The sequence below is a fragment of the Fomitopsis serialis genome (genome assembly GCF_022376445.1).
Source record: "Fomitopsis serialis strain Sig1Antser10 chromosome Unknown B0H18scaffold_394, whole genome shotgun sequence".
In the NCBI taxonomy this organism is placed as follows: Eukaryota; Fungi; Basidiomycota; class Agaricomycetes; order Polyporales; family Fomitopsidaceae; genus Fomitopsis; species Fomitopsis serialis.
Window position 1 is genome coordinate 1 of NW_025955354.1, and position 24,102 is coordinate 24,102.

The 24,102-nt window shown below is 56.7% G+C and overlaps 3 protein-coding genes across 3 annotated transcripts; 1 reads left to right on the top strand and 2 right to left on the bottom strand.

The window, feature by feature from the left end:
* Nucleotides 1-11,571: 11,571 nt before the first annotated feature.
* Nucleotides 11,572-12,990, bottom strand: B0H18DRAFT_405418 (uncharacterized protein). The gene is made up of 4 exons (XM_048037944.1): nt 12,684-12,990; nt 12,557-12,626; nt 12,362-12,503; nt 11,572-12,271 (listed from the first exon to the last, which is right to left on the bottom strand). Exons 1-4 carry the CDS (start codon nt 12,888-12,890, stop codon nt 11,776-11,778), a joined length of 915 nt encoding a protein of 304 aa, XP_047884692.1. The 5' UTR covers nt 12,891-12,990; the 3' UTR covers nt 11,572-11,775.
* A 5,390-nt stretch (nt 12,991-18,380) lies between these two features.
* B0H18DRAFT_405517 (uncharacterized protein) lies at nt 18,381-19,663 on the bottom strand. The gene is made up of 3 exons (XM_048037945.1): nt 19,528-19,663; nt 18,693-19,410; nt 18,381-18,639 (listed from the first exon to the last, which is right to left on the bottom strand). Exons 2-3 carry the CDS (start codon nt 19,370-19,372, stop codon nt 18,453-18,455), a joined length of 867 nt encoding a protein of 288 aa, XP_047884693.1. The 5' UTR covers nt 19,373-19,410; nt 19,528-19,663; the 3' UTR covers nt 18,381-18,452.
* Nucleotides 19,664-20,187: 524 nt separating this feature from the next.
* Nucleotides 20,188-21,284, top strand: B0H18DRAFT_1129420 (uncharacterized protein; the record flags this gene model as incomplete). Its single annotated transcript, XM_048035412.1, has 3 exons — nt 20,188-20,904; nt 20,963-21,049; nt 21,111-21,284. 3 exons carry the CDS (start codon nt 20,188-20,190, stop codon nt 21,282-21,284), a joined length of 978 nt encoding a protein of 325 aa, XP_047884694.1.
* Nucleotides 21,285-24,102: the final 2,818 nt, after the last annotated feature.

Below are 24,102 nucleotides of genomic sequence, written 5' to 3' on the forward strand. Positions count from 1 at the left end.
TGGAGATGCGCCGACAGCCACATCAGTATGCCTTAAAGTCGACCTGAGTCTTGCACCGGGCGGGCGATTGAAGGGAGCAGCCATTTTACATCCCCTCGACGTAGCTGTTTCCTGGAGTCAAAGGCGCACTCGCATCGTCAGGCTTGATTATTCCGAACAATTGTACAGCCGCGATGACATTGTGAGACAATCAGGACATCAGCAAGTATAGAAGAGAGATGAACAGTCCGCAGCTAACTCACCCTTCGCACGGCACGCAGCCCAAGTACTTTGAGCTGTCTCATCGGGTGTCATAGATGAGGCTGCTTGGGCTTGGCTGCAGTGTCCACTGATGAGCATAACGCCCCCATCCAATGCATCACAATCTTAGCAAGGACAGTTGGACAAATCCATGCAGATGCGACCCGTAACTCTGATGAGCGAAATAAGGCGGATGGAACCGATGCATAGCGGTGAGTAGGTCTTAGGGTGGTCGTAGTCAGGAAGAGACGAGCGTGAGACTGCCTTCCCGCCACCGATCTGCCACGCCACCAGCGCGCCCGCCTTCAGCTTCAGCTCACGACCACGTCCTGCCCCTGAGGCCCCTCGCAGCCTCCCTACTCCCCTGCTCTCATGACTACTTCCTTTCGACGACCGTCGCGTAGGTCAGGCTTTCCTTTGCTCTGGCTCGCCGCGGTCCTCCTGCTGCTCTGCCAGCCAACACACGCCATCAAGTTTGCTGTACAAGCCGCCCGCTTTCCTGCAGCGAAATGCATATGGAACGCAGCACATCCAGGCGCACTCGTAATCGTAACAGCGAACATCGGGCCCGGGGAACATCAGCGGGTGGACATTGAGATCCTCGACTCGGGTGCACAGCGGAATGTATACCTCAGCAAGAAGAATATCAGCGGCGAGAAACGTTTCGCCATCACCGCACATTCAGACGAAGACGTGGGGGTCTGCTTCCGCAACTATTTGGATCCTGGCAAGCAAGGTACGTCGTATGTGTTTGTCCGGCGCTCCGCGCGCTGATTCAGAGTCGGCCATTCTCAGGCGGTCCTGTGGAGGCGAAGCCGCGCTCGAGGGTGATAGACTTGGACATTGACATTGGCGCGGATGCTGTGGATTACAAGTACGTGATATAATTGTCATGAAGTCAATGAAACATTGCCCCTGACGGCCCATCAGTGCCATAGCGAACCAGGAGTCTTTGTCCGGGCTCGAGACGGAGATGCGAAAGCTCGAGGGGGTCGTAAAAGAGATTGTCGACGAGATGGACTACCTCAAGTCACGAGAGGAACGTTTCCAAACGACGAATAGTGCGTCTTGTCCGATTCCGTACGGGCTGCTATCTAACTTCGCGATGTCGCGGCAGTGTCGACGAATACTCGCGTGCAGAACTTTGCGTGGTTCACCCTGTTCTCTCTGGTCGCATTGGGACTCTGGCAAATCTTCCACTTACGGGCGTTCTTCAAGCGGAAATATCTCATAGATTGAGATGGGGCTTGTGTTGTACCGACTACTAATGCATTACGCTGCTGAAACTTGGCTAGTATGTGACTCATAGGACACCACTTCTCCGAGCCTGTGGACATTGTGGTGGCTTCGTTGCCACGACCTAGGCGTCATCCGAGCTGAGGACCACCGTCGCAGCGAATGAGATACGGTATGAAAGACATGAGGGGGGCACGAGGACACCTCATGTATTGTTGCTCACCCAGACCAGTATTGCAGATCCCCCAGCGAGTACTCGCTGGATAAGCATGTGCCAGCAAGGACTTCCATTCGTGCCATAGGTCGGTCTCGTACATCGGAAATAGCTGGCTTCTTGGTATCTTCGCCTGTATATATAACGAGTTTGCTCACCATACAGCCTCACAGCCTCTTCTAGCCCGTCATGTCCACTGGTACGTGGTACGAACTCATGATAGGACCAGGAGCTGAATGTTATGTTAGAATGGCCGATCGTAGTGCAAGACGTTCCTGGCAAGGGCAAGGGCGTCATAGCCACCCGTCCTATCACTGCGGGTGAACTTGTCCTCCTCGAGGCACCTCTGTTCACTCTTCCTTCCGAGTACGATAACTCTGCCGTACTAGCAAAGTTGGCCGCTCTGACGGAGAGTGAGCAGAGGGAGTTCTTCTCCCTCAGTAATCGCCACCGCGGCCGCCTTCCACCTCCCGTTGGTACATATAAAACGAACGCGCTGCCCTGTGGCGACCAGAGCTCGATTACTGGAGAGCGTGCCGAGCAAGGTGGCTTATTCCTGACGGGCTCGAGGTTCAATTCCTCGTGCGTTCCGAACGTGAACAACTTCTGGGATGACACGTTGCACAAGATCAGCTTCCGCGCGCTGAAGAACGTTGCGGGAGGAGAGGAGCTGTGTATCTGCTATACTGAGCTCTTCGCTGTGCGTGAAGCGAGGCAGCTCAAGTCGAGGATTAGCTTTGGTTTTGAGTGCATGTGTCCTGCGTGCACCCTCCCGGGCAAGGAGCAGGGGGATAGCGACAAGCGACGAGAGAACATAGGACGTCTTTACCATGAGATCGGCCAATGCGGTAACAAACCGTCTATGGGCTTGAGAAACGTGGGGTAATTTCTTCATTCTCGGGCAGTGACTTATACATAATGCAGGTGAAGTTGGTGATCCAGCTACTCAATGAAGAGGGTATACTGGAGTGTGCAGGAGCCATATTCTACTACGACGGCTTCCAGTTCTGCGCCAGTGAGTGTTATGATGCACTTTGCGTGAGACGTCTTGAAACGGGTGCTTCACAATGCAGGCTGCTCGGACAAGCGAAATGCAAAGAAATGGGTCAAGAAAGCTTTGGAAGCGGAGACGCTCGGGCGAGGGCCCGACACGTCGAGTGCGAAGATGTACAGGGCGTATCTAGAGGATCCGAGCAGACACAGGTCTTTCGGTCTTCTACCAAGACAAACCTTGACTGGGCCAGTAGTCTGACGTCAAGCTAGTTATGTGCGTGCCATGACCCAACCCTTCCTTACTTGGGAGTCTTGTTGACTTGCCGTCGCTGCCTAGGTCGTATGTTGTACGCAGGATTGGAATATCTGACTGAGATAACTTAGCCTCTCTAATGCTTGCGTTCTGTATTGCCAATTTACTCAGTACATGACTACCATTCCCGAAGCGATCCGTCCTCTCCCGTCCAAACCGCGTTGATCCATGGTTTCTCACCGCTGTACCGTTCCGCGTATTCGCGCACGAGGCTCTCGTTGATCTCAATGCCCAAGCCTGGTCCTGTTCAGCATAATGAGTACATGCTCTGATAAGCATTTCAACGTGCAACTGTGAAGGCCTACGTGCCTTGGAGGGCTTCGACATATCCACCTTTGATGGCGAACACGGATGGGTCGACGAGGTAGGTGAGGAGATCTGCACCTTCGTTATAGTGCATCTGACATAGGAAACCAATAGGTCAGTTCGCGAGGGAAGGTCACACAAGTCACAACGTACCTGTAGACTCAGTTCCTGAATGCAGACTAAAATGAACACAACACGTTAGCGAAAGGTGCTCTTAGTATGCATATACGAAACGTACAGTTGGGCGCAGCGATATCGACCTGTATGCATGCAGCGAGGGCGATTGGGCCAAGCGGACAATGCGGCGCGAGGGCGACATCGTACGTCTCAATCAGAGACGCTATCCGGTGCAATTCGCTGATACCGCCACAGTGCGCAACCTACAAGATGGCTCAGTCCGAATCCATCCAAGCGAACGAGCAACCCACGTCTGGCTGCGCGATATCGATCGCACGGGCTTCGAGGTACGGTCGGAAATCGCTACGGGAGTACAGACGCTCGCCCAGAGCGATGGGGGTGGACACCTGCTTGGAGAGGTCCGCGATCTCCAACGGCTGTGTCGCGAGAAGAGGCTCTACGGGCATGCTCATTCAGACGAAGTCAACGCATTGGCAAGATGAACCTCACCTTCAATGAAGAGCGGCTGCAGAGGTTCCAGGAGCCTAGCGAGCTGTTTCGCCATGCCCTTGTGGACGCGGCCGTGGAAGTCCACACCGACATCCAACCCTAGGGCTCTGACATCCCTGACTCGCGAAACGGTTTCCTGTAGCTGTTCCGGTGAGTCGATCCAGCCAATCGCCTCTGGAACCAATAGGTAGTCAGTGTGGGATGGCCTTATGAGTGTGGATGCACTGACCCGTTCCGTTCATCTTCACAGCGGTAAACCCTTGCTCCTTGCGGCCCTTTGCACCTTCGACGACCGCACTTGGCTTGTCGCCTCCGATCCACCCGTAGACCTTAAGGCGATCCCGCACTTTGCCCCCGAGTAACTGCCAAACCGGCACCCCGAGTCGCTTGCCCTTGATATCCCATAGTGCTATATCGAGCCCGGATGTTGCAGACTGCGATGGCGATCATTCTCGGTGATGGCTGCGTTTGTCCAGAAGGTTGCCTACCATGAGCACCGGCCCACCTCTGTAGAACCTGGCCCGATAGCAATGCTGCCAGATGTCTTGAATTCTGTCTGCATCCCATCCGATGAACCTCCGGATGATGTCTTGGTATGCTCCCTCGATTGCTTCTGTATGTCCCTCGAGAGTGCCTTCTCCCCAACCAACCGTACCATCCTGAGTCTCGACTCGCACGAAGAGCCAGCGAGGAGGCACGCGGAAAATCTCACAAACGCGCAATTGTTAGTCGGTCGTCCACTGTCGGATGGATGACCTACATACTTCGATCTTCGTGATAGTACTCGCCATCAAGGTGTTAGAGACGCCTCAGTATCGTTGCAGTATCGCATGGTTATATATACCTCTCGTGGAGCATTGCATGCCGGATGAACGGTTGGATGTCCCGGTCAGCTGCACCACTGTCGCTACACACGGCCCGCACACCGTTGTTGGCTCTCAAGACGGAGTTCCGTGTATGGTCTTGAGGTCAACCCGGCAATATGAATATTCCTTCTGTGTCGTCTGGAGTACTATGCGACTGAATGTATGCTTTGCTTCGAGTCAGAGGACATCATGATTCACCAGTACTACCGCGACAACGATATGATCGATACCAATCCGACGCTCGACTCAAAATACAAACGATGCGTGTCAATGGAGGCACAGGAAGGAATATGCCCAACGATGTGATTGAACCGTCGTGCATCGAGACTTGAGACTCGTTGCTGCGTCGGTGTTGTAGTCTCAGACACCTCATTGTCCGAGTTGCATGCTCATAATTAACTCAGAATCCCGCGACAATGTGTAAGCTTGGTCAAGACGGATTGAGGCGCGGCGCTTGGAGCTGGACAGATACTACAGCGTTGCATAAATTGCACGTACCCTACAGATGCACACCACCTTCATACGACAAGAGAAGACCCCCGCATTGGGTTCATATGGTTGGGCTGCACATAGATGGGTCAATAAAGGGCACTGGCGAGAGGAAGAAGGAAAGCTGGCCGAATCTATAACCATTGACCCATATGTCCGCATCGCAACGGGAGCCTGCATAGACGTGTGGGAAGGGCATACATCAGATCATGCAGAACGGAAGCATAGCAGACGACAGATGACAGAGTACATGCAGGAAGGGACGCCTTTCGGCGTGAAGAAACCACAAAACCAAGTCGCGACCCTACCCTCGGTGCAGAGGACGTAAGTCAAAGACTATTTTGGCAAATTATTGAGACCATACGAAAGCTTTGGGTTTGCCTCCGTCATTTTAGCTGCCTCCGATATTCGCGCTCCCCTTCCTCGTCCTAACGACCTTGTTGCGCAACGCCTTTTCTTTCAGCTCGCTTTCTCTTCGTTCCAGTTCCGCCTGATCAGGCATATCCTGTACCGACCGATGAGCGAGAGTTGCCGGTGGAGAGACCATAAGACATACTTGATCCTCTTCCTCCTCCCTAGTCTTCCTCTTCTCGGCAGCAGCCTGTCCCTTGATCTTGAGTTCGCCAGACTTTTCGTCTACGTCCATCGTGTCAGTTTTGCCCCTTATAGGCCTGTCTCCCCAAATGTCCGGAGTGGAGCCCCTACTCCTGCTCAGCGTCCTGCTACGGCTGCGAGTGGGACTCCGTCTCTGCTCCCGCGATCGATCCACACCGCGCATTGGGGGCGGCGGCCGATCCAGCGAGCGACTTCGGCCTCGTACGCTCCTTCTGGGTGGCGGGCTGCGCGAGCGACTCACACTTCGACTCGGGCTTCGTCGTCTCCTGAAACCACCGCGATACGGCGGGCTCCGGGAGCGGGAACGCGAGCGCGGTGGTGGGGAGACGCGGCGCCTCCGTGCTGGGGGACTGCGGGAATCCCTTTCCCTGATACGCCTATCACGATCTCGCGGCGGAGGGATGTTGGAGGGCGACCGTGGACGACGGCGAGGTGGCGGGCTGCGTGATAACGAACGGCGGGGTGGCGGCGAGCGGACGCGGCGGGGAGGCGGAGAACGAGAGGGTGACCGGCCGCGAGGGGGTGACCGGAGGCGCCGTGCTGGAGGTGTCCGTGAACGAGATCGTGAACTCCGCGCGCTGACTGGTGTATGTGAGGGAGACCTCCGACGGCGCGGTGGCGGCGAGCGGGGTGGTGGCGTCCGCGATATGGAACGTCGGCGGCCAGGGCGCTGTAGTCAGACGCGTCACAGAACTAGACATAACAATAATGGTGCAGGAGACTCACACCACCACCACCACTACCACCACCACCACCACTACCACCACCACCACCACCACCACCACCACCACCACCACCACCACGTCCGCCCCAACCACTGTCGCGTGGTCTACCACCGCGGTCATCATCAAACCCTCGTCCTCCCCGTCCTCTGCCCCTGCCACGCCCTCTGCCGCCACCGCGTGCCTCACGTTCATTCTCGCGGATGTTGTCGAGACGTGCCCGTCTGTCCCTCTCATCTAACGCGCGTGTGTCCCCCATCCTGGCCTGGCGCATCTCCGCCTTCTTTTCCTCTACGAAGGATTGTGGTACACCGGCAGGCGACTCTTGAGCTTCAATGAGGAGTTTCCAAAGAGAAGACATGAATTCGACGGTGTGGTTGGTGAGAAATCCTGTCAGGTTGATCTGCATCCTCCTGGGATCTGGTGTCTGCACGTCTCTCGGTAAGCTAGCCACACAGATGGTCAACGGTATGGCACGCACAGGTTGACTGTTATCTTCCAGAAGACCCATCGCGTATTCGACGACTACCTCGTCCTCGAAGCCCACCAATTCAACGATCTTCTTAACAACCCATGGGCGGATGACTGATAAGTTGACCTTGCGCATATCGACCTATACGACCGCAGGTGTCAGCGGATTCAAGAAGTCTCCAGGACTATAACGAGCCAACCTTCTTCTCAAATTCAGGGGGAAACTTCATCGACTTGAGAAGCTTCAGTTCCTTGTCAGAAAACCTGCGGTCCTGGTCTGCGGATGTTCCCTTGAAGAAGCCTGGATGTGCATTGTTCACGACAATGAAAGATCTGCATTGAATGCAAATACTCACCAGCATCTGCCATCGTCGTAGATTTCTACAGTGACAGTGAAGTTGAAGGTGGCGAACTGCCAATGACGGTGTCGCTGGAGAGGAATTCTGACGAGGATTTGCGCTCTAAGACCCGATAACCTAGAGCATGTGATACCCGACTCGGAAACTAACTAAAATATGTGTCAAGAACATCGCATAATCCTCAATATTTCACCCTTCGTTCCGTCCACAACGTTATGTAACGGTCTATCCTCTTGTATATGTACCATGCTCAACCCATCCAAGAATGAGAAAGGAGGAACACATATGAAGGGTGCTTCCCGCTCAGACTATGGTCATTAGTCATTCACGGAAAGAGGCCAAGAAGACATGTACATTGCAGTGAGTGAGTGTCACTGCACAAAAGACTTCAACGGTGCAGTGATCCTAAAAGCAGTAACATCAGAATGAACTGTGCATGCGACGAAACAAAAGTGCACGCAACGAGACAGAAACTTGCCTTCTCACTGAACGGGAAGGACACATACATGCATGTAACTTCTCCGGAGATTCAATTTGAGGGAAGCACTCCCCGTCTTCAAGTGGTAGGTCAGTGACCTTATCGTCGATGATGCACGTTGTTCATTGACTCTTCATATCATAGTGTCGGCCCTTGAATTGACTGTATAGGACCAGGTTCTAGACGTGACGCACGGTGCTGATTTGACGGTGTTCGGCCCCGCGAAGGAGGGCGCCCTTTCATCCCCGTTGCTGAAGCCGAATTCACAGAATGAACTGGACTCAGTCCTCCGTGTTATCTGACGTCGTTCGGCTGGACAAGGACCTGGCCAGAGCGCCGGCGTCGACACCAGCGTTTTTCTCATCGAGCCTTTGGATGGGTATATGCGCGCAGATATCACGCGGGAGGGCAAATGGCAGACAATTGCTACCTGATGCATCGCATTGCATAGAACACAGGAACGAACAAGACGCAAAGAGCGATGTGATCACCTTTTCGGCGGATTTTAGCATGCAGATGGCTACGGCGTCAGAGTTGCCAAAGCACCTGGTCTTATCAGGCACGCGCAAGAGTGCAGCCTGTCTCAACAACGATGATGACTTCCTCCCAGTCCCTACAGAGCAACACCCTTACTTCAATGCTCTCCGCAACTTTCCGCCCTCCGCTCTCTCTGCCTCCTCTCCGCTTGCCGTGCGTTTTTCTCCTCTTCGTCTCGATCAGCACCCTTACCTCTCGTCCTGCGCACAGACTCAGGCGAAGAGAATTACTCCGTTAGCGGTCGTGGAGTAGAATGTCGCGCACAATCAGCGTGCACCGCCCAGCGAACGTGCAGCGCCCCGCGAGTGGCGCTCGCCTCGTCATGGACACGAATGCGTCGGCCCTGCCATCCAGGCGCAGTCACCCTCCCCCTTCCAGCCCCGGCGCAGAGCTCGAGACGCCCAAAGTCCCTGTCTACTATGTCAGCGGGGTCCAGGACAAAGACAAGGGGCTCGTCGCCATTCAGCCCCTTCCGAGAGGCACTGTCTTCCTCGAAGAGCGCCCGTTGTTCACGCAGGACCCGGGATGCACGAACTCGAACGTCCTATCTGCCCTCGCGGGCTGCACGCGCGACGAGCAGCGCGAGTACTTCACGCTATCCAACGCGTACAAGAGCGGCGGGAAGGTCCTCCCTGCGCTCGCGATCTTCCAGACCAACTCTTTTGCGTGTGACGACTCCCCGCAGACGGCCCCTTCGAAGCAACGACGCGGCATCTTCCTCACCGCCTCGCGTATCAACCACTCGTGCACGCCCAACGTCGGACGCATATGGGACTCCGGCCAACAAGCGCTTGTCTTCCGCACCCTGCATCCCGTGCAGGCGGGCGAGGAGCTCTGCATGAACTACGTGGATGTGCTCGGGACACGGGAAGAACGCAATGCGCACTTGGCAGACTACTTTGGGTTCCAATGCGCATGCGCGGTTTGCGCGTTGCTGGGCGAGGAGCTCGCGCAGAGCGATCAGCGGAGGGCGACTGTACGGCGACTGTATGACGAGGTCAGCATGTGCTTGAAGGAGCCTACACTGGGCATACGGAAGGTCAGCTCATCACCATGCGCGACTTGGATGTTGGCTCATTATATGCCGGTTCGTGTAGGCAAAATTGGCGCTCCGGCTTCTTCAAGAAGAGAGGCTTGCGCTGTACGAAGCAACGTTTTGCTTCGATGCCTTCCAGCTATGCGTCCTGGTAAGTATGACGTCAGGTCTGTTGCACCATCCCGTCTCGTTCATACGTGTATGCGTCATAGGTCTCAGACTTTGGTAACGCGAAGGCTTGGGCGCGAAAGGCATGGCATGCATCCTGCGCCTCTTCTGGGCTTGACGGTCCCGCCGCGCGAACATTCAAGATGTACTGGGCCAACCCGGGAGCCCATCGTCTTGCCGGGACACTGCCACGTATGGTGTTGAGCGGGCCCGATTAGCTCCAGAACGCTCGGACCAATGTACGATCTCCTCTTCTTCCTCATGAATAATGCTAATGCCCTTGCACAGAATCGTTTCGTTTATCTTTCCTTGGGTCTCACCGGGTCGATGTCAAGCTGCGTGGTGTCCGTAACTTGGCTAGTGTCGAGAAGGTCGTGAACACGGCCGCGATGTAGTGAACGAAGCACTCGCTCGTCCTCGAAGCCCGCCAGGAGCGACGCAACTCGCTGGTGAAGGATACATACCAGCAAATGGTGAACACCCTATGTGTTCGCTGTCCACCGGGCTGAGACGCCGCACCGCACGGGCAGAAGTGCTACCGGCGATCACCTGGTGCATCCGGAAGTACGGTTACGAGGTGCGCCAATCGCATCAATTGAGATTGCTCTACATGCCCTGGCTGTACTGCAAGTACTGACACGCTACCTCGACCGCTTCCCAACTGCTCGTCTTCACCACTCGGCTCCCGCGAGTTATGCTCAGGAGCGCACGTCCTTGGCGGCATGCAGAGATGCGCGAGTTTCTGGCTCCCTGTACGAAACACAGACGTGCCGAGTCTCGGTTCATATTGACCTGTACAAACACGACGTCAGCTCCAGACCGTCACGACCGTACAATGTGAGACTTGCCTTTGCACCTGGACGTTTTGACGACCCGTCCGACGATGCGTATTGCGACGAAGAACAGTGACCGGGCGGTGGGGGACTTACGTCGCATGGGTCGTCCTACACAATCATCCGACTGGTTTTCAGCAATGAAGGCCACTGTTCCTCGTACCGTACTGTACGTATCTGCCTCTCATCGTTTACGCCTAGTTCGCCGTTAGCATCACATACCGCAATACATGATCGAGTACTCACCTGTTCAGGCAATGATAGCCGTGAGTTTCGTACAGAATGAGTCTACAACTGTTCAAGTCCACAAGGCATTGCCCTGTTGCTACCGCGTTCAGCTGGGCGCGGTCTAGTCCGCAGCCCTGTCGACCGTCATCTCGGCTGCGCATATCATCGCGTCCGCCTCGCAAGACATGGGATACACGCGAGTGGAGCCTCCAAGGCTTCACGCTGACCGTCCACCCACCTATCATGACAGCCCCTGGACGGTGTAGTAGTGGCACATCACCCGAAATACATTGACTTACCAGACCTCATCGCAGTGTGCCCATCGCCCCACCCGGCCCATCGCGTCGACATCCAGCAGACACACACGTTCCACCGCCGCCACTGTCGCTCGGTTGTCGGGTCGTACAGTACTGAACAGTGTCGACATAACGCACGGGTCCTACCGGATCGAGGCTTGAGTCCAGGGTTCAAACGTTCACGATGTACCCGCCCTGTCCCGTACGGTGGTGTAAGCGGTCGGACATTGGCAGTATGCCATGTCGATGAAGGACTCCGGTACGTCGAAATCGACGGACTCGTCGGTGTCTGGCGGCGGCGGACGGCACCGTACGCGACGGAGGTGCATGGCACTCAGGACCTCGTTCCGGGTGGTCACGGTGACGTGGGCGTGTATCGCATGGCTCGACTCTCGGTGGACCCAGCGGCGGTGCCTGCAGGGAGCGGCGCAGCTGGGTAGCGGATGAGCTGCGTTGGGCGGGTCGAGAAAGGTGGATGGCGGGCGGTCGCGCGATGCGGATGTCAGCGAGTGAAAGGCCGATGACAAGGCTTCACTTGCCCTTGCGAAACGCACATGCTCGTCAGCTATTGAGGACAGCATGGTGGGCTGAGTGGGTTCAAGTGGGGTGGGAGGTACGCGACCACGTTCGGTTGGTCGCGGTTGGAAGATTCCCGACGGTGGCTGTCCCGGGCGTTGGCTGGCTCTCACTCGCTGTCTTGCACCCAGCGGGCTTCGCCGCCGCACGCGCTCACTGCCTTCTTCGTCTGTTATTTTCTCGCCTTCTTTCTTGTTTGCTGCACACCCGTCTCTCCCGCCTCGCCCTTGCTGTCGGCCACGTCGCGGTCGTCTCTGTCACGTTGCGACTGTTGGGCCGGTTTCTGCTCACTCATCCACCGAGCCCTCTCTGCTCTTACCGCCAGTGTGCTCGACTCGACTGACCAGCGTCCACAAGTCTCGCATTCGTCAAGCCCGTCTCGGCTCGGGATGCTCCGGTGTCCACCATCACGCCGATCCAGACTCTCCCGCATGTCCGTCCCGCTGTGTACAGCCTTCCCGAGTTCCTGTACACGAAGTTGGGCCCAGGCTTGATCGACAGGGCCCCGTTCGCGTGCATACTGGTTGAGGGGCCTTCGTACGACACGCCTCGGAATCCGGCATCGACGCAAGAACACCGGCAGGCCGCCGCAGGCGTCCTCAACACCACGGGCAACCAATTGCGGCAAACGACTGCACGGCCGTGTTGCTGCCTCGTGTGCATTGCGGCTGGCGAGGTACACAGCGTGGAGTGCAACGCGACACGAATAGAGTGGATGTCAGCGAGTGTTATGACAGCAAAGACAAGCGGGTACGTACGCTGCAGCTACTGCTTGGACGCTGACAGGCAATTTGCGCCGGATCGCTAACAGCAACTCGAGCGCGCAGACCCACTGCCTCAGGCGTGAGACGGAGCCAGGGTGCACGATTACCGTCACTTCTTGATGAGCACAGGTAGATACTACAAGGTGCGTATGGTCAGCTAGGGTTGTGTACCGAGAAACAGACACATACTGATTCTACTACATAGAGTGTCTCGCGTCGGTTGTGCCGACGACGTACCAGATGACCTGAGCGTGCCCGCCTCGGGGTGCAAGTCAGCAGCAGGCAAAAACACGCGCCGAGACATGAACGCACGTACCTTGCGTGTATGACCGGGAAGACGAACGCAACGACTCGTGACCAGGGCCCCGTTCGAATACAGCGCGGTACACGACAGACGGGGCCTATCCGAATGTGTTAGGACTGAAAATGACGCATCGGCGGTGCGGACAGACGACGGGGACAATGAAAGCATACCTGGCAGTAAACAGATAATGGGAGGCGAAGGTAAAGACACCCCCGTCATAGCCCGCTGGCAACCCTACTCGTCTATCACGCTGTCAGTCAGTCCAACACTCCCGCATCACTGCGCCTATGACAAGCAGTCGCCGGACAAGTTGAAGCGAATCGCGGCGATGTAGGACAGGAGAAAGTTAAGTACACAGCCATTTGCGACGCGAAGAGGATGGCTCACCATTCGAGGAAAGGCACACAATGAGATACATAATCAGATATGACGAAACGAAAGTGTTTGATGTGAGGCTGAGATGGGGGGGACATCAACTGAAGATACATCCAGTGAGTGGCCTGTCGGCGTAAGTCGTGTGACGGTCGGCTCGGGAAAAGATAGCGCCATAGGTTGTTCGCCCTGTGTGGTCGTCCGGCAGAAGAGAAGGGGGGAGCTGTAGGCAGAACACGCCATTAGATCAATGTATACGCAGTGTTACGCACTTACAGACAACACACAATGCAACGACGAGGTCTGGCATTGTTGGTATTGAACATCGCCCCGGCGGTGTATTGGTACATACCGTACCTTGTGACTTGTGCCGACAACCCACGGTAAGCACCACAATGTATGTAGGTACAAATGGAGCCGCGGCGAATGCGTTGCCAACGTAGAGCCAACGCAGCCCCCTGGACTGGGTGCCACAACTGGGAAGTGGCGAATTAATGTCCACCGCGCGATGCCATCTCGCAGGTTGACGAAACTGACTCAGTCTAGTTCCGCCAACAAGCAACTTCCGCGATTGGCGGGGCATGCCAGGTCATAACTCGAAGCATGGACTATTCTCAGACGGCTTGACATGCAGCCCCTCAGTGCCTAGCCACTCAGACTACCCGAACCAACATCTCGCGACTATGTGGCGTCGACCACGCCGTGGCCATGCCTACGAAATTAAACGAGGCACGCAGACGACTCGAAGCGGAACTATCCTGGAGCACGCGCGCGAGTACTGCGTTCTGGAGATACCGGCCCGAGACGTCACGGCCGTAGCTTGCAACCAAAGTGGTGCACCGGCAGCGAAGACTAGCAGGCCTCTGCAGGTGTTCTCTGCGTAATCGGCACGCCGGAAACACGGCTCTGGGCCCTTGCACGAGCCACGCAAACCTGACGAGACGAGACGAGACGACGGGCCCATCCGGGCCTGAGCGGGCAGCCCAGAGTATGTACTGTTAAACAAGTCACTGGCAGCCGCACCGGACGCGACGTGAGTCGAATCTGCCAGTGACGGACGAGCTAAGAATAAGCATGCGAAAAACGGGTACCGTGCATACCGAGTTTGTTCTGTGAGTCACATTTGCGACTGGCAAGGCATGGCATGAATCTGTGAATAAGATCGATGGGTCACCTTCGACCATGCCAGACTCCTGCGTCGGAATGTCCCGGCCCTGGATGAGCATCGCAGACGCAGTTACCCGTTCCCCAGGTTCAATGGAGACGGGAGGCAACGGCCGTTCATCGCTCCAGTGCGAGATTCGATGCTCCGGCGTCATGCATCGGGAGACTCGTACAGGCCGCTCTGACACGGACAACGGCCGACATGAGTACTAGTGTACTTGATAAGCAATGAACGGCAGGCTTACCCGTAGCACGCTACACGTGGTCAAATTCTCAGATAGAACCAGTTCTCGACTCGGCGCTGTCTCAGCCCGGGGAGTCAATAGCTAGATCAGTGTAGTACTGGTCAGAACAATGCGAATGGGATGAAATCGAATACCTCACCTCTTGTACCAGATAAGTACTGTTGTAGATGGTTCAATACCGAAGTCGTAACTAGAAGTTGTGTGACTGAACATACCGGCGGTGCAGCACTTGAAGTACGAGTCATGCTGGTGTGCGTGAACATTGCTCAATTCACTTCGGCCGTCGAGACGAAAACGCGGAGTAATGAAGCTGGCGGAAGTTAAAGGGCGGAGTACAATAGGATGTAAGCAGATGAAGTACAGAAGATGGATGGTACGAAGGTAAAAGGCGGGCAGAGGACGAATGGCCCAGGGCGAGCAGGACCGGCTTTTATAGCTCGTACCTTCCACGGGGTGGTCTGTGCGTCGTCAGCATGCTGCGTGGGAGTCGTACCATTCCTCGGTGCAACCCCAAAGCGGTCTCTCTTACGCGGTACCCGCCGTTCCCTGGCGTCGCTTGCAAACTCCGGACTAGTGCACCCGCTATTTCCTCCTCCCTAGCGAGTTTCCAGTCGTCGGAAGGCAACGCGCACGTTCTGATTGATGCATCACGTATGAGCGCTCCGTTAGGCGCCGTCCGGAAGTCTCACGCGAGCGAAGACGTGGGCAGGCTGTTCGTACTGGGAGTACCTTCTGAATTAAAGCCGAATGTATTCGCATCTTGTGGGTGAGCGTCGGTCGCATATGATGCATTGTATGCACCACTAATAATTTATACCAACATCCAGAGTCCGACGTTGAGGGTAGCCAGGCGGGAGAGGTAGGCACGACGCCAGGAGCAGCAGAGAGGATGATTGCGCACAGAGGAAGGGAATAAGCGCTCGTGCAGAGTGGTTGAGAGCCTCGTGTTCTGAGATCAGATCGAGCGATCTCGCGCCGTTCTGGACGGCGCGCGACTTCTCTCGCGCATTGTCTCCCCACCACTGGCGATGTACTACATGGCTCGTCCAGACGTCTTTGGACGGCTTTCTCGCAGGTACTGCTCACGTGTTTCCTGGACTTGCAGACATGTAACCGCAGTGTCGGGATGCAAGTTGCTCCTGTTCGCCAGCCAAGGAGCACTTCAGTAGTACGAGGTACCGTGAGCCTTTGCTTGGGCGGCGAGGTACGTGCACGGGCCCGCCGAATGGAATGATGACGTGGTGTTCTGACCGGATTCCATTTCAGGCCAAAGCCGGTATATGATCGTGGAGAGCTTGGCCCGCCGCGCCAAAGCGACACGCGCGCTCGCCGGACTCAGGCCTCGCCGGAAGCCACACTACTTCCACGAAGTCTGATTCCATGCATGGGATTAGCAGCCGCAGAAATCAATCACCTAACATGTACATAGCAGTAGCTACAGAATAGAATATCTAGGTTCTTGAGAAAGGTATCCTAGGACATGATCTGCTCAAGGGTACCAGCCAATACTGGACAATTCAGAATTGGCTGGCAGCCTTGGGCAGACAAATGTCCCTGCAATGTGAGGCTGGCGCTCGGGAGTATCACCGATCATCAAGGGATAAATTTGATTGACGACATCAGCTTCCAGAGCAGCATTGTCCTGAAGCAGACAATCAGGTCATGATCTCGCAAATATTTCCCTTTATTGTCTGTACTGACAGCTTGAACATTTGAGTTACTGAGCTATTGAGGATCCCTGACGCCTAACTGAGCAGTACAGAATTGATTTGAGAGTGAGGATATACTGCAGTAACAAGCCTGAGTGAGCTAAGAATCATACCATACAGGGTCTGAAACACTTGGCAGTGGCTACTTAGCCGCCATCAGCCGCCCACACTCAAGGTGGTCTTGACCGCCACTGTCTAAATTGGGTGAACAATGGGCAGCCGGACGAGGCCAAAGCAAGCCCACCTGCGGAGTTCAGTGGCTAATTCCAGTATATATACAGGGCTAAGTCAGTCCTCCCCTCACGGAGCAGAAGCTATGCCAGGTCACGGTAAGTACCATGGCTGATATACTCCATAGCTTACGTATATCATCGTGATGATAACGGACCAGGTGAGGTTTCCCGGCCACCCTCGTCCTCGAGCCACACTCACGAACATGCTGGTTTGAAAGCAATCACCCAGAGCAAGCCCACATATCCACGCACGCAATGTGTTCCTCATTAGACAGCAGCGGGCGAGGCTCACGGTATGTCGCCCATCGAGCTTTCGCCACCGACCCTGTACTTACCTCTTGTCCGGACAGGACAGCTAGAAACTACTAGGCTACGTACAAGGCCCACCGCCGACAAGTTAACTCTATGACCCATCCCGACCGACGGAATGACGTAGAGGCTCTTCGTCGTCCAGCTGCCGGGGCATGACAGCAAACCCATGCATACTACCGTCCTAATAGTCTCAAGCCTCCACCGTTGGCAGCTGTCGTACGCGCCCGCCCGGTCTGCACGTGTGCCGCACGGCGGTCCCGGAAGCCGACAAGATTGTCTGCGCGCGGGCGTAGGCGGACACCCATCCCCTACAGAGATGGCCTGTCTGCAGGTCTACACCCGCGCCCGCCGGCTCTCTTCCTCATCCCGGTCACACACCTCCGCGCCCGTCACGCAAGCACTCATCCATTGTGTCCTCCCGCCTCAGTAACATCGCTCACACGCAACGCACCTGGCTGGTCGCGTATGAGGGGGGCAACGTCTGCGGTCGTCCGCCAGACGTGTCGTTGCATACCGAATGGCGTCAGAAGGAACTTGGTCAGTCAACCTACCTTGTCTGTGCACGAGGACCCTCGCCTTGACGCACATGCCGCTGCTCCGTTGCGGAACCCTCCTGGCGCACCACGCATTATGCACGGCTGCACCGTGTCATGCCCGCCGTCCGAGGCGTGACTGTTCCGTCCCCTAGTACCCTCTCGGACGTGCCGTCGGCAGCCCGTCGCCAAATCCGCCGTCCAGATGCCGATGACACGACATATCGTCACCCGGTGAATTGGTTGTGGCGTCCCCCCTGCTGGTGCTGCATCGACGACACGTCGGCACTGGTCCTTTGTGGATCTCCTGCATGCCGCCTTCCCCGCGTCTCCTTGGAATCCTCTGGCCCAACTGGCAGCCCCTAGCTTCGAACACACGACATATCGTCGTCCGGCGAACCAGGCCCAGCGCGCCCCTGTTCGCCGGTCCCGTTGCCGCCTACCGACGTCTCGTGTTCGCCTGTCGCTCACGTCAAGGCGGGCACCGTTGCGGGTCCGCACAAGGGTCGAGTCTGGTGCCAGCGCCCTGGGGCCGTGCAGCGACGCGCTGTGTCACAACTGCAAACGATCGCAGTCAGTCGACCTACCTTTGTGCTAGCATCGCGCCATGACATGAACGTTCTCACAGCTGCCTTCGATGCTGTCTTCACCATGGGTTTCCCGAACCATCATCGCTCGCCGCCACCCGGTCGATGTCGACACGACGTATGGCCGTCCGGCGAACCGAGGCTGACGGTCCTGGCGTGGCCGAACCGTGCTCAGCAAGGCAACGTCTGCCGCACATGACGCGTCTCGTCGTGGCGAGCACGTCGTCGCCGGGATACTGCCGTCTGCAGCCCTAGTGTCCCATGCACTGCACTGCGACCTTCGAAGACACGACACATCGTCGTCCGGCCAATCGACCTCCGACAACTGACCTGTGTCCACGCGCAGCCGTCTCCAGTGTTCACGGCCATCTCGTCTCGTCAGTCGTCGTCGCTCGGCTTGAACAGGCCCTCTGCCAACTCGCTAACGGCAACCTCAGGCGGCGCGTATTCTCCTCTCGCAATCCCCGTGTTGTTCACGAGTAGATCCAGCTGAATACCACCTTCCCTGACTGCCATCAAGACCGACTCCGCGCGTCTGTCATCTCCAGCGGGCCCGGTTCGACGAAGACACGAGATATCGAATTCCGGTGAGCGGGGTCGTGGGAGCGGAGTAGCGTGGTGGGCTGTCACTGCGGAGAGACGACGCGTCGCACTCCGGCGAGCGGGAGGGAAGACGGGTGGTAGCTCGGGGGTTTGATGACGAACCGGGCGCTGTGGATGATCCCACCGCTGGGGGCGCGTTTCGATGAGTAGGACGGCGAGGCTCGAGGTAGCCGGGTAGCTGACGACGAGCAGGGCACTGGAGAGGAGGTACTGCTGTCCGGGTGAGTACAGAGCATTTCAGATTTACGCATTACGTTACTCACGTTGAACTGTAGTTGTGTTCCTCATCAGCTGCTGAATTGACGTGCTGGCAGCAACGCGTGGCTGACGAAGACTCGTCTGCCGCGTTATCAAGTGGGCGGCTGCTGTGTGCGTGTGCATGACGGACGGAGACGACCGGGACGGCGGGAGGTTCGTGGGCGGAGAGATGGGATATGAGTAGCGCGGTACGCGCTAGAAGTGACGAGGTGAGTCGGTACACGAGACTTGAAAGACGTGTTGCTGACGAGAAGTCGTCTGCCGCGTTGTCAACTGGCAGATCGCGCGAACGTGGCCAGGCCATGGGGCGCGTCACGGTATTGCGTCGACATGGACTGCGTGTCGAGTCGGTAGAGGTGCGTGCCCTGTGCGCCGTGTATACTGAGGACAGGGAGTCGTTTTGCCCACCCGAGTGTCCCCGCGGGGAGGCGGACGTATGGTCGTGCATAAAGAAAGAGAGACGGACGATCGAAAGAAGGCAACTTTTTTCGACCCTCCAGCCAATCAGCGTCCAAGGAGGGGCGAGTGACGCAGCCGCCGCGCGCGATCGGCCAATCGGAGGGCGCGATCGAGCGCCCGTTGCAAAACACGACCGACGCGTTGTCGTGCGAGATGGAGGCAGCAGGCACCGGGTGAGTGCTGCTGGCCAAGCCCAGCGTGTACAACGAGAACGACACACATGCATTCATGCAGCTTCTCCGGAGATTCAATTTGAGGGAAGCACTCCCCGTCTTCAAGTGGTAGGTCAGTGACCTTATCGTCGATGATGCACGTTGTTCATTGACTCTTCATATCATAGTGTCGGCCCTTGAATTGACTGTATAGGACCAGGTTCTAGACGTGACGCACGGTGCTGATTTGACGGTGTTCGGCCCCGCGAAGGAGGGCGCCCTTTCATCCCCGTTGCTGGAGCCGAATTCACAGAATGAACCGGACTCAGTCCTCCGTGTTATCTGACGTCGTTCGGCTGGACAAGGACCTGGCCAGAGCGCCGGCGTCGACACCAGCGTTTTTCTCATCGAGCCTTTGGATGGGTATCACGCGGGAGGGCAAATGGCAGACAATTGCTACCTGATGCATCGCATTGCATAGAACACAGGAACGAACAAGACGCAAAGAGCGATGTGATCACCTTTTCGGCGGATTTTAGCATGCAGATGGCTACGGCGTCAGAGTTGCCAAAGCACCTGGTCTTATCAGGCACGCGCAAGAGTGCAGCCTGTCTCAACAACGATGATGACTTCCTCCCAGTCCCTACAGAGCAACACCCTTACTCCAATGCTCTCCGCAACTTTCCGCCCTCCGCTCTCTCTGCCTCCTCTCCGCTTGCCGTGCGTTTTTCTCCTCTTCGTCTCGATCAGCACCCTTACCTCTCGTCCTGCGCACAGACTCAGGCGAAGAGAATTACTCCGTTAGCGGTCGTGGAGTAGAATGTCGCGCACAATCAGCGTGCACCGCCCAGCGAACGTGCAGCGCCCCGCGAGTGGCGCTCGCCTCGTCATGGACACGAATGCGTCGGCCCTGCCATCCAGGCGCAGTCACCCTCCCCCTTCCAGCCCCGGCGCAGAGCTCGAGACGCCCAAAGTCCCTGTCTACTACGTCAGCGGGGTCCAGGACAAAGACAAGGGGCTCGTCGCCATTCAGCCCCTTCCGAGAGGCACTGTCTTCCTCGAAGAGCGCCCGTTGTTCACGCAGGACCCGGGATGCACGAACTCGAACGTCCTATCTGCCCTCGCGGGCTGCACGCGCGACGAGCAGCGCGAGTACTTCACGCTATCCAACGCGTACAAGAGCGGCGGGAAGGTCCTCCCTGCGCTCGCGATCTTCCAGACCAACTCTTTTGCGTGTGACGACTCCCCGCAGACGGCCCCTTCGAAGCAACGACGCGGCATCTTCCTCACCGCCTCGCGTATCAACCACTCGTGCACGCCCAACGTCGGACGCATATGGGACTCCGGCCAACAAGCGCTTGTCTTCCGCACCCTGCATCCCGTGCAGGCGGGCGAGGAGCTCTGCATGAACTACGTGGATGTGCTCGGGACACGGGAAGAACGCAATGCGCACTTGGCAGACTACTTTGGGTTCCAATGCGCATGCGCGGTTTGCGCGTTGCTGGGCGAGGAGCTCGCGCAGAGCGATCAGCGGAGGGCGACTGTACGGCGACTGTATGACGAGGTCAGCATGTGCTTGAAGGAGCCTACACTGGGCATACGGAAGGTCAGCTCATCACCATGCGCGACTTGGATGTTGGCTCATTATATGCCGGTTCGTGTAGGCAAATGGCGCTCCGGCTTCTTCAAGAGAGAGGCTTGCGCTGTACGAAGCAACGTTTTGCTTCGATGCCTTCCAGCTATGCGTCCTGGTAAGTATGACGTCAGGTCTGTTGCACCATCCCGTCTCGTTCATACGTGTATGCGTCATAGGTCTCAGACTTTGGTAACGCGAAGGCTTGGGCGCGAAAGGCATGGCATGCATCCTGCGCCTCTTCTGGGCTTGACGGTCCCGCCGCGCGAACATTCAAGATGTACTGGGCCAACCCGGGAGCCCATCGTCTTGCCGGGACACTGCCACGTATGGTGTTGAGCGGGCCCGATTAGCTCCAGAACGCTCGGACCAATGTACGATCTCCTCTTCTTCCTCATGAATAATGCTAATGCCCTTGCACAGAATCGTTTCGTTTATCTTTCCTTGGGTCTCACCGGGTCGATGTCAAGCTGCGTGGCGTCCGTAACTTGGCCAGTGCGTCGTGCGTGCAGAGGGGTTCCTGCTTGGCCTTCATTGTACAGCCTTACTAATACTGTAGCATCTCTGTCATAACCCGCCCTGCTCGGGCTTGTTGTGACCCTCCCGAATGGGTGAATACTCTGTCCACAGGCACTGTGCCTCGTATATTCGTTGTTTCTTGTGCTTTTCAGACGGGCTGACTAAGGGGTGGCTGAAGCGCCCTTTCCAAGCTCAGGTCGCCGAGGGTCGCCGGTGACTCAAGCTGCTAACTTAGTGATCGAGATGTACTGAGGGTACTCTATTAGGGTAAGTACTGCAACAGTCAAACGCAGTGCAACACGGATCACAGCACGAGCCTGGTGCACATGTCAGCATTGCGCACATTCGCAGATTTTGTCGTCCTATTCGCCATATTCCCAGTGCGATCGTCATCAGGCTAGTCTCGCGTAGTAGCTAGGTGCGTTCCAACTATGCTAGAAGATGTCTCTCTCCAGACTGACCTCAACTCTAGCTCCTACGACGTCGGAAATGCGCATGCAGTTAGTCTGGGTGTACGTCTGGTGTACGTAGGCCTGCGGGGCGCTTGCATTTAGACTTGCGCCTGCGAGTTATTCCTGGACGCTGAGCGTCTTGGCGATTCTCGACCACGGATCTACAGGCGCCCTCCAGTACGCCCATGGTCGGGCGCTACGGAGTCACGATGGCCTATTCGTCAGCGATCCTGGGCTTCCTGTAGCTCCGCACACGGGCGCGTGTCGTTTCACGGTTCTCCGAGAACGCAAGGTTCCATGATGGTGTTCTCGTCGCCAGACACGCCTTGGCTCCTAACCACCACGTTCGAGTCATTGATCTCCTGTCTATGACTCTGTGCCCCTGAAACACCCTCGTACTTATGCTCCGTGTGCCCGTTCAGACATTGACACGAACTGACGATCACCATGTCCACCACGGCGTCCTCCAGCGCGTCATCCGCAACGCAGACGGGCAATATCGGCGGCGCCTCGCAGCCCCCGAGCGGCCAGCTACCGTTCAGCTTTCTCATGACATTCATCGCCGTGTTCCTCTTCATCGTCGGGTGCGGCTTTGGGACGCGTCGGCTGTCGATCGAGCTGCGGCGCACAATAGGGCACGCGACGGGCCGGTGCAGCGCTCTACCTCCGACGCCAGAGCTGTGGGACATCGTTCCGCGGACATGCCACGAAGCCATGGGCAAGTTCTGCGAATTTCTGGTGAGCATCGGTGCGCGCTCGCTGCCAAGTCGGTCTTGTGAATACTGACCGTACTGTCCTCGAAGCCACTCTCCGTCTCATATGTCCGCGAGGAGAAATGTGACCCGTCGGAGCCGTCAACATCGCCAATACCGCAGATTCACTTCCCGGAGGTCCCGACGGGGCTGCGAATATTGGAATTCGTCCCCTTCGTGTCGCTATTCATCGCCTATCGTACGCTACGCCGGATGCGGGAGGTACAAGCCGCTGCGGCCGCCGGAACATTCAATCACTCTTCTACGGTGCCAGAGATTCCATCTCCACCGGTCCGCGCGGTGAAGGTCGCCGTGCTTGTAGCCATGCCTTCTCCACGCCGCCCAAATTACCGACATTCATACAACAGCAGCTACTCGAAAGATGCCGCGGACTACGCAATACCGTCACTGACGTACTCTTCACGCCCTACCGGGGTCGGCGAGGAGCGGCGGAAAAGCAGCCTGAGCACAGGCAAGGAGCGCGATAGCGGATACCCTGAGAGCGTGTCGGACGAGGACGCGGCGTCAAGGGAGCTCGTATTAGGCGTGGTACAGGTTCCATGGGACACGGGTGAGGTAGAACTCTCATGAGCACACGACATAGACATGATACCCGGACTCCATATACTGCTCGCGGGACGGTCACACGACAGCCCTATTGCTTATTCGTGTACTTGTAGCTTGGTGCTTGCTTGCTGGGAAGCCTCCTCTTCTGTTCAGTCGGTGTACTGCGTAGGACAAGATGCCGCTCAGCAAATCTAGCACGGGTAGTGGTGACGACCGGACGGCGGCTCGCCCATGGATAAGGTCAGTCATGAGCCTGCATCCGGGCTTCCTCTACCTGAATTATTGACGGATACTACGTACGTAGGCGGCTCGCTGACTCTGGATGGAGGTAAGTCTATCTTCGAATTATATAACGGCGTCTCATTCGCGCTGAGGTTCACATCGCAGAATGTCAGTTTGCGAGCTGCTCGGTTTCTACCGCTCTGTGCTAGTCTGCAGTGGCAGACTCTAAACGACCTCTGCACGGTCCGCGCGCGGAACGCTCAATGCTCGACATGATGTGAGCTTCAAAGCTTCAACGTCTTCGCCGCGCGATATTTGGCCCTTTGTTACCATTGGAGGGACGTTACACGCTTGACACCATACTCCGACTCACTTGTTAACCTCCTGCCCGATCACCGATGCTGTAACGCTCCGTCCGCGGACCGCTGACTGCATCGAGCAATCCCTTCCTACTGTCCGAGTCATCGGTACGACGACATTGAAGATCTCACCAGGGTCGCCTGCTGTCGCCCATGTTTCTGATCTTGATTCACTGCGAGACCCACCAGGAGACATATATGGGCTTGTGCACCGGTATCGGCGTTGATACCATAGTCTGGGACCGGGCTTTGGACAGCTCGACACGCTGCCGCTGACGTGTGGGGGCACGAGTGCGCTTG